The sequence below is a fragment of the Lontra canadensis genome, unplaced genomic scaffold, assembly GCF_010015895.1.
Source record: "Lontra canadensis isolate GAN:19392208 unplaced genomic scaffold, GSC_riverotter_1.0 scaffold16, whole genome shotgun sequence".
Taxonomy (NCBI): Eukaryota; Metazoa; Chordata; class Mammalia; order Carnivora; family Mustelidae; genus Lontra; species Lontra canadensis.
The window spans coordinates 15983940-15994692 of record NW_022631010.1 but is presented as its reverse complement, the minus strand read 5'-3'; the positions used below and the strand labels follow the sequence as shown (position 1 = coordinate 15994692).

The following is a 10753-nucleotide window of genomic DNA, read 5'->3' as shown; positions in this document are numbered from 1 at the left end:
TGGAGGATCTGCTTCCAACACGGCTTCCTCACATGGCTGCTGGCATTTCCTCACCTCTATATCCTCTCTACGGTGCTGCGTGAATGCCCTCACGCTATGGCCACTGGCTTCCAGGTAAGAGATCCGGGACAGAGCAAGATGGAAGCAATGCCTTTCATCACCTTCTCTCAGAAGTGACACACCTTCTCTTCCGTATTTTACTTGTTGGAAGGGAAATCACTCGATTCAGCCCATGCTCAAAAGGAGGGAAATTAAGCTCCTCCACTTAGAAAGGAACATCTCGCACAATCTGCGGATAGATTTTAAAACCACCACAAGTCCAAAGCATTATTTACTTATTTGTTAACAACTTAATAGTGCCCACTGTACCTTCCATTATTTTCAAATTAATTGTTTTTATACCAGCAAGATAAATCTCTGGCAAGTATCCAGGCAGAGAACCACAGTATACCAGTTTCTGAAAGGGCAGGCCCACTTATGGTAAGTTTCCCAAGATAAACTTCACATTATTAATGACAACAGTAATAAAACACTACTTCAAACCTCTCCCTGCAACCCAAAGCTCAAAACATTTCTTCTTGGGCAAGAGAATAAAACAGTAACTTACAAAGGAGTAAAATAACAATGACTGTGCCAAATATCCTTCTTTTCCCCAGATATCTATTAATCTTCTTTCCTACACAGAATCCAATCCTGATAAAATACTTTTATCTCATCCTTATTTAAGGGCCAGATGTGGAGTATAAAAACTGTGTCTTCAGTACAGGCCATACTGTAATTGTTTCCACCTAAGAGATAAAATGGTACTAAAACAGTCTGAAAAGCAAAACTTGCTTCATACTTTATGAGTTACACACTTGTGTCACTTTTTATGGTCATATCACATTTTTTTTTAAGATTTTATTTATTTACTTGACACAGAGAGAGAGAGAGAGAGATCACAAGTAGGCAGAGAGGCAGGCAGAGAGTGAGGGAGAAGCAGGCTCCCTGCTGTGCAGAGAGCCCAATGTGGGGCTGGATCCCAGGACCCTGAGAACATGACCTGGGCCAAAGGCAAGAGGCTTAACCCACCGGGCCACCCAGGCGCCTTTCATATCACATATCTGATGTCTAGGAGTGGCTTCCATCTCAACAAATCCTGCAAAATGTTTCTATAAAGCAACAATCTTTGTTTTGTTTTTTAAAGATTTTATTTATTTGACAGAAAGACACAAGGAGAGAGAGAACACAAGTGGGGGAGTAGGAGAGGGAGAAGCAGGCTTCCCACCAAGCAGGGAGCCCAACGTGGGGCTCAATCCCAGGACCCGGGGATCATGACGTGAGCCAAAGGCAGTAGCTTAACGACTGAGCCACCCAGGTGCCCCAACAACCTTTGTGGGGTTTTTTTCCCTTAAAGTTTTTATTTATTTATTTGACAGAGAGAGAGAGATCACAAGTAGGCAGAGGTAGGCAGAGAGAGAGGGGGAAGCAGGCTCCCTGCTTCCTGCCAGATGCGGGGCTCAATCCCAGGACCTTGAGATCATAACCTGAGCCGAAGGCACAGGCTTAACCCACTGAGCCACCCAGGTGCCCCAATCTTTGTTTTAAAAATATAAATTTTCATATACATTGCCACTTCTGGAACTCTCCATACCAACAATGTGGAATACTGTTAAGAACCAGAGAATAACCCAAAGTCTCCCAGCAGCCAACAGATGTCCCAGCACCCACAGATGGAAGCCCTGTTAGACTGACAACTAAAAAGAGCGAATTGGAAGCCTGGCACAAGAGACTCAAAGGGAACCAATAAAACCCAGTGCATTTTACTGCAAAGGAGAGTCCTTTTCCTAAAACCTTGCTCCTCTTTCCTACCTTACACACTAGTCTAGAAACCTTCTAATCTGAATTCTAATAGATCAGAAAGTAGAATGGATTCAATAAAGTTCATTTTTGCTGAGCTGATGAAATTGACAAGTGGCAGTAAATTTAAAAAGTGTTGGATAAGAGACAAAATACATCATTCCGATGTCGGAATAAGCAATACAGTACAACTTGAGTTTATGATAATAACTGTGGAGTTATAAAGAAATGGTTATGTCCTACACACCGTTCAAGAATGTGACACATTTTGGACTTATTATTGCTTAAACATTTTTCTAGATATGTTTCCTCAGGCAAGAGAAACAAAAGGAAAAATAAACCATGGGACTATATGAAAATAAGAAGCTTGCACAAGAAGGAAACCATGAACAAAATGAAAAGGAAACTTACTAAAAGGAGAAGACAGTTGTATCATTACTAAAATGATACAACTGATAAGGAGTTAATATCCAGAAACATATAAAGAACTTATACAACTTAATACCAAAAACCTCCAAACAATCCAATTAAAACATGGGCAGAGGACCCAAACAGATATTTTTCCAAAGACATACAGATGGCTAAGAGCCACATGAAATATATGTTCAACATCACTCATCAAGAGAAATACAAATCAAAACCACAATGAACTGTCACCTGCACCTATCAGAATGGCTAGAGTCAAAGAGGTGAGAAATAACAATTGTTGGCCAGGATGGGGAGTAAAAGGAATACTCATATGCTATCAGTGGGAATACAAATTGGGCCAGCCACTGTGGAAAACACTGGGAGTTCCTCAAAAAATTAAAAATAAAAATACCATATTATCCAGTAATTCCACTACTGGGCATTTACCCCCCAAAAAACAAAAATACTAATTAAAAAAATAATATGCATCCTTATGTATATTGCAGTGTTATTTTATTTATTTGAAAGAGAGATAAAGAAGGAGAAAGAACAAGTGCACACACAAGCATGGGGAGGAGCAGAGGGAGAGGGACAAGTAGACTCCCCAGTGAACAGGGAGCCCAGGGCTCAATCCCAGGACCCCAGGATCATGACCTGATCTGAAGGTAGACACTTAACTGAGTCACCCGGGTGACCCTATTGCAGTGTTATTTATTATAGCCAAGAAGCAACCCAAGCATCCATCAATAGATGAATGGATCAAGAGATGGTATTTATATACATATATACAATGGAATGTTATTCATAAAAGAATGAATTCTTGCCATTTGCAACAACATGGATGGACCTTGAGGGTATTAAGCTAAGTGAAATAAATCAGGTAGAGAAAGACAAATACTATGTGATTTCACGTGTAAGTTGAATCTAAAAAAACAAAGAAACAAAAACAGAAACAGACCCATAAATACAGAGAACAGATGGTTTCCAGAGGGAGGGGGATGGGGGTAGGCAAAACAGGCAAAGGGGAGTGGGAGATACAGTCTTCCAGTTATGGAATGAATAAATCTTGGGGATGAAATGTACAGCATAAGGAACATAATTAATGGTATTGTGATAGCATTGTATGGTAATAGATGGTAGCTACACTTATGGTGAGTACAACATAACATAAACTTGTCAAATCACTATATTGTACACGTGAAATTAATGTAATGTGTCAACTATACTTCAATTTTTAAAAATAAATTTTTAAAAATAAAGTATTGTTACCTAAAAAGAATGAGATCTTAATCACTTGGAAAACACAGCTATTCAGAAAAATGAATTGCCTGAGGTTTTCAAACAATTAAAGCTTGATAGATACTTCAAGCAGATATTAACTAAAAAAATAATTTTACTACTGTCACTCACGTTAAACAAAAAGTATCCTCAATTAGCTGTGCTAGTTTTTCTTTCCTTTGTTTTTTTAAGCCATGATCTTATTTATTTTTTAAATAGCCCAGGGTAGACTCCTTCCCAGGCTACCCCACTATCCATGTATCCATAATCAGCATGAAATAAACAGGTAATATTCTTGGTAAGAAACTTCAAATTTCACAGAAAGATTAAAAAAATGAAAAGTACAAGGCTCCTTCCTGGCTTCTGGCCACCTCCTGCACCCGACATTCAAACCTGACAGATGCACACACACTGAGTTCCTCAGTCACAGTCCTCAGCAATAAGCACTTCACAAGTTTGTATGCATTCCTCAAAAAAACAAATAATGCACACAAAACACATGTCCTTTAGGAACTATAGTCACCATAGTATATCCGTTCCTCAGTCATCAGTTTGCAATTTTAACAATAGGGTTTTTTGTTATTTTTCTCTTCTCCCTTCAAATTCTGAAAATTAAGCTTAAAAACTTGACCAAACTTTACTTCCTGAATATTATTTTCCTGTGTTAAAAACAAAATAAGAGTTTTTGAGTATCCCAGTTTCTATACTATACCTCTATCAGAAAGGATGAAACCCAACTTTTGTATCAACATGGATGGGACTGGAGGAGATTATGCTGAGTGAAATAAGTCAAGTAGAGAATGCCAATTATTATATGGTTTCACTTACTTGCGGAGTGTAAGAAATAACATGGAGGACATGAGGAGAAGGAAAGGAAAAATGAGGGGGGGATTTGGAGGGGGAGACGAAGCATAAGAGACTGTGGACTCTGAGAAACAAACTGAGGGTTTTGGAGGGGAGGGAGGTGTGAAGTTGGGTGAGCCTGGTGGTGGGTAAAGTGGAGGGCACGTATTGCATAGAGCACTGGGTGTGGCGCATAAACAATGAATCTTGGAACACTGATAAAATAAAATTAGCCCGGGACAAGGGTGAAAAGCAGGCATAATATGGTTCAAAAAAAAAGAGTATCCCAGTTTCTAATATTGATATATTTCCTACCCAAAGACAGCAAGAATAGGTATTCCTTTTTCTCCTATAAAACCTTGGTTTTTAACTGTAACTTAAGTTTTTCAAAGGGCACACTTTCCCCCATAATTTAATTTAATTTAAAATGTAATTGAATATCTACTATGTGCAAAGCACTATGCTGCGGACAAGGCAGATTGTGCCCCTACCCAGGAATAGCTTGGTGCCAGTGTGGTCAAGGGAAAGAAGGCAGGGGGAGATAAACACTGTAATAACTTAACTAAGGCTGAAGAGGGGGCTGGGGCCCGTGCCTGGTTAAACGGTGAATTGTAAAGGACAGCAATGGCTCTCTACTGCCTGGTGAATCAGACTCAGTTCTCACCATTTTTTTAAAAAAATATGGTTAGTTTTGTGCCTTATTCCATGTGAACTGGCATAGACCTGTCTCTGCTGGGTTTATTTCACCTGGCATTTACCAGTGAGGATGAAGTTTTAAAACACCTGCTCAGGGTCCCACAGTTAGAAAGCTGTCAGCACTACTCCCTAACTCAACTTGGAGCAATGGAAGTTGCCACTCACTCTTCCCAGCCTCCTCCCTGCTTCCTCATCACCATCTTCTTCCCTCCATTCTAAGTTGTCTGAGCCTGACTGCTTCCACATGATGGTGATCCCCACTAGATGATAATGGGACAGTGGGCCTGGATTAGAATAAGAGTGTCAAAGGCCTGAAATGACAAAGGAAAGTCAAACAACAAAGAGGATTTTTCATCACTGTGCAGATACTTTCACACAGGATTTTTCTTCTGTAATTCTTTAAAATGGTCCCTTCTTACCTAAGGTAGCATGGGGTATAAAACCCTAGGGTCTTACCCAGATCATGAAGGCAAAAAAGAAATGATTGAATTCAGATGCTTTAAAAAAAAAATGGTGAGGAAAGATTCAATAAAGGTCCACACTTTCCTGAAGTATAAAACTATGTAATAGCTCTGGAGAGACATATTAACCCTATACTGTCTTCACAACAAAGACGACAGTGTGACAAATAATTTAGTTTGAATAACTTAGTCATTATAAAAACTGTTTTTATTCCAAATGATCCATAACTCTAGATACTCAATCAACTTGTCTTCCTCTCATCTCCATAGCTATCGCCCTCTCATGGCAATAACAAAAGATCAGGAGAAAAGGGTACAAAATGTCAGTGTGAGCAATGTCTTTCCATCAAATCAGCATTTATAAATGTGAACATATTTGTAGATTTTTTCACTGAAATATCTTCCTGCTTTTGGCTGAATCTGTAAACAAGACATTCGAATCACCAGATAACAGTATCCATATGAAAACAGAAACCACATTAAAACTTAAAGCCTGGGCACCTGGGTGGCTCAGTGGGTTAAAGCCTCTGCCTTCAGCTCGGGTCGTGATCCCAGGGTCCTGGGATCAAGCCCCACACCGGGCTCTCTGCTCAGCGGGGAGCCTGCTTCCCCCCTTCTCTGTCTGCCTCTCTGCCTACTTGTGATCTCTCTCTCTCTGTCAAATAAATAAATAAGATCTTTAAAACAAAACAAAACAAAACAAAAAAAACTGAAAGGGTTACCAAATGTAGATGAGGATTAGGTTATTCTAATTACTACAAGTCTAATAGTACATTGCTGATAGATCGCTTCTTGCTTCAAAATATAATACGTTTAAATGTGAAGGTCATACAACTTTGATGAAAATTCTGGACTACATTAACATTGAATAAAATATTTATTGTGACTTTTTCCCCTGTGACATAAGATTGTTTATCTTTCCCAGTTCTCCAAATGACACAGTGGCCGAACCTCTTTCAGCTGGTCTTGCCTGAAAATAATGAAGGATTAAAGATATTAGAAATAGATATGCAGCTCTACATGAAATCCCTTAATGCCATATTTTTTTTTAGATTTTTTAAAAATTTATTTGACCATCATATTTTTTTTAAAACCCACCCTATGTAAATAAAAAGTAAGTGAAAACATGAACTCACTAAGAGAAATGATTTGTCTTAATAATATTACCTGTGAATCGTGGTATTTCCATCCTATCATGTAATAGATCTGATATGTGGCAGGTACTGAACCATCCTCATTTTTGTACATTTCTATAAAGACAAATAATGGTTACAATCTGAAAAAAATGGAAGTAGGAGGAAAAAAATCTGTTCAGTAAAAGTCATGTCTCCGAAGAGAAATGGATATTGGGATATTTGGAGGACTTTGAGAATGCCTTACATGAAAAATCCACAACGCTGAGAAGCTGACAGAAATACCAGTTAAGGGCTGTTTGGAAAAAGGATATGGAACTACAAGATCTGTGTTCTGAAAGGAAGGACAAAAAATCTGATGCCTCAACGGGAAAGGAAAAAGTACTGACAACTTTAAGGGATAAACCCGGCAGGGCACACGTTCCTCAGTGAGGCGAGGGTGGGAAAGACGGCCCTCTCGCTTACCTCTGTACACCGCTGCGGCTGCCAGCATCGTGTCTCGGTGCAGCAGGCCTTTTCTATTCCAAGCACAGTTACTCTCACCCATACCTAAAAATACACTACAGGCAGTTTTAGATAATACCGCCAACAGCTGAGCTGCTCAAAGCACAATTTTAACCTCACATGCAACAGTGTACCCATCCCCATTCCCTAATAGGTTGTAGCTAGGCTCCTTAGTGACTCTAAGGCAAAAACTACTTGAAGTTTCTGGATATTAAGACCAGAGAAGTCAAATTTCAGGAGGCAAGTCCCATAAGCACACCTTACTTGCTAACAGTGGTCAGGTGGGCAAAAGCAAGGCAACTGACCCTCCAGGTGAGTCACAAGGAGTTGCAAGTAACTTGCCAAGGATGCCACCTTTCGTGCCCCTTTTAGATGTTCTTCAGAGGACAGAGCACTGCTACAATGCCTCACTCCCTCTAAGCCATTAATGTCTGACTGTGAAACTTGGGAGAGGGCTCTGAAATTCATTAGACAGTATCAAAACTACAATGTGTTTTCAGATTTTACAATATTTTCTTACTCCCAGATTAGGAAGAAATTATGTGCATTCTTTACAGGGGCACTTTTCCTAATGTTTTAAAATTTAGACTTCTGGGACACCTGGGTGGCTCAGTTAAGATTAAGTATCTGACTGTAATTCAGCTCAGGTCTTGATCTCAGGATTGTGAGTTCAAGCCCCACCTTTAAGCCAAGTCCAGTTTGGAGCCTACATACATATATATATACATACATAAAATTTTAGACTTTTTTAAAAAAAAGATTATTTATTTGTCAGAGACAGAGAGAGAGCACACACAAATAGGGAACAGCAGACAGAGGGAAAAGCAGACTCCCCACTGAGTAAGGAACCCATTGTGGGACTCGATTCCAGGACCCTGGGATCAAGACCTGAGCTGAAGGCAGATGCTTAACCCACTGAGCCACCGAGTCATCCCTAGACTTCTTTTCTTCAAGTTGATAGCTAAAAGCTAGGATTGATATTTTTCTACAATGAGTGCTGTGTATTTAATTTTTTTATGCACATACTTAAAATTCCACCAAAAGGCCACATTTTAAACTAGTCCAAGAAATTAAAACAAATTTCCAAAGTAAAAATCCTTTACATTTATTCTCTATATACCATACCATCAAAAATCAGTTCTTACTTTTGTTTTTCTCCTTTCACAAATAGGCCCCAACAAACTTCCCAATATCAGTTGTTCTTTAGAAGTTTTCAATGGCTTTATTAAAAACAATCAACAAATCAGCTCTAATAAGTGAACCTTTTTTTGTCCAATCCCAAAAGGTTCTTATTATTCCTTAAAATAATGATTCTCTAATACTAAAAGCAATGTCTAGCATCCTGTGAGTACAACAGCCCCAATTCATGAAACAACAGACATATGAACTAGACTGTCATGAAGAAAACGGCGGATCGTATTCTTACTGTCACGACGACGCAGCTATGACCTTAGACCAATTGCTGTGGGTCTTCTAGGTGGCCAGACCAGATGATCTCTGAAGGCTTCCATGGCTAACATTAGAGACCTATTACATAATCTGATTTAAAAACATTCTCCTACACTGTGAGTACCAACCATATCAAGTGACCAGAGGTAAACTGGAAGCTGGACTGAAAAACTCTAAGTTGATGACGGCTGTGGTGCTTTCATTCCCGCTCACCTTCCCAGTGTCATGACTTACTACACATTAGATATAGGCAATACCAGTGGAAAATAGGTTTAATTTATTTAATGTAAATACTTAATACACGAGGATGGGGAGAATGCTTAATACACTAGAAATTCTAAAATGCCTTTTAAATAATTGGTATTAGATATACTAATTAAGATGATCAGGCATAGTGTTCTCTCTGATAAAGAAATTCAAGAACACTACTGCGTAACACAGTCAGTGACTCTGCTGCTAGAGGAGCACACCCTTGCCTCACAAGAGAAGCAAACCACCATACCAAACTTCCTTTCTCCACATGGTAGCAGTGTGGTGTGGTGCAGAAAGTCTAGACTTTGGGATCATAATCCCAGTTCTGATCCTTAAGTAATCTCGGGCAACGTCACTTAACTCTAATTATAAACTCAGTTTTATCATCTTCAAAATGGAATGACAGCACTTCATAATGCATCATGGTAGACCTTTACTGAAGATAATCTGGGAAACACATTTAGGAATTTCTGACCTGGGTTTTGGGATAACAGAAAAATCCTGGAAGCAAGTGACTGTTACAGACTCTCACAGTGTTTTTAAGGTTAAGTTCAACTGCTAGTATAAAAATCTAGTCTATTCTGCTTTATGAGGAACAATACTGAGTATTGTCTTTAAAAAACAAACAAATTGAACTTACCTTAAAACTACTGTGAAAGCCTCCAAAACTTTTCATGCATTCATCAGCTGATACACACTTGTTTTGTAAAATTATGTCAACATTCTGGACTTTTTTTCTGTGAATTAATAACAATGGCAGCTCAAATGAGAAACACTACAACATCAAGAAAAAGTATAACAATATAAAATACCAAAAAACAATCTGAAGGTAACACCATCTTCCGGTAGGCAAAGCAAAATACCTGGAAGTAGTCACCCAAGCTCCTCCCCTCCTCCATTCATCCCTGGACTACTCCTTTTCCCATCTCAGCTGCCTCTGACCTTTTAAAGGCAGAGTGGTTGAGATTTCAGAACCTGAGTTAGGCTGCTACACTGGACTTAAATCCTGTCTCTATCACTTATATCACCTTGCGCAAGTTACTTAATTTCTCTCTGTGCCTCAGTTTACTCGTGTAACATGAGAAATGAACTATATTAGTTCTAGTCTTACCCTTCTCATAGAGTATGCCTTATAAACAATGTTGGAGGATGAGTTTTTTAACACAGTGATCTGACAGTCACTCTTCTGTATGAAATTTTCCCCCACAGTACCAGGCTCACCTGATAAAATCTGGAAGCCTCTGGTGGACTATGCTGCATCACTTCCCATCATCTCTCCATTCTACATATTCAAGCAATAGAGAATTACTGTAGAGTTTCTTAATTAGGAAAGTGAAGGAAGTTGTGTATCCTCTCGCATCTCCATGATTTTACACAGACCATTCCCTTGGCTTGGAAGGCAATGTCCCAAACCTGCACCCACTGACTCACTTTCCTAGCAAACTCATTTTAGCTTAGGTCCTGTCTCTTCTACAAAAGCATCCCTGACACCTTAAGCAAATTTAGGGATTCTGTTTTTCCCTATATTTTAAACCACAATTATCTCATTTTACAGTTAAATGGCTATATCTCTCTCTTTATTTTGGTGTCTCTACTAGAGCACATGTTCCCTGAGATTAGGAATTACGTAATTTCATCACTGGCTCCATAGTTGGCACATGGTAGGTAGATGTTCAATAAATGGTAGGGGAATGAATATAAAATCAACCATGTACTGTTCATATCTACTTTGTTAAATACCACTTCTACAAGTTATCTTTACATAATTCTTCTTAATTCTCCTAAGGATAAGAGACTCAAAGACTAAAATATATGATTTATGTAAAAGGCTTAACAGTAAAAAAAAGAGAAGCACTGGCAAAGCCTCTTAAGGTAAATAGTAGGCAACGG

General features: G+C 38.9%; 1 protein-coding gene across 4 annotated transcripts in view; it reads right to left on the bottom strand.

Annotated features, from left to right (window-relative positions):
- Positions 1-6234: 6234 nt before the first annotated feature.
- The window catches only part of NDUFAF5 (NADH:ubiquinone oxidoreductase complex assembly factor 5), a 29468-nt gene continuing 24949 nt past the window's right edge, over positions 6235-10753 (bottom strand). For 2 of the 4 annotated variants that reach the window (XM_032859202.1, XM_032859205.1), the window contains 3 exons: positions 7124-7207; positions 6693-6775; positions 6384-6495 (listed from right to left, as the gene is read on the bottom strand). In XM_032859202.1, the coding sequence (XP_032715093.1) occupies positions 6403-6495; positions 6693-6775; positions 7124-7207 (260 nt within the window). In that variant the 3' untranslated portion in view covers positions 6384-6402. Of the gene's footprint in view, positions 6263-6383; positions 6496-6692; positions 7208-10753 lie in introns of those variants that run through there. The other 2 variants (XM_032859203.1, XR_004382877.1) reach the window with 2 other exon arrangements.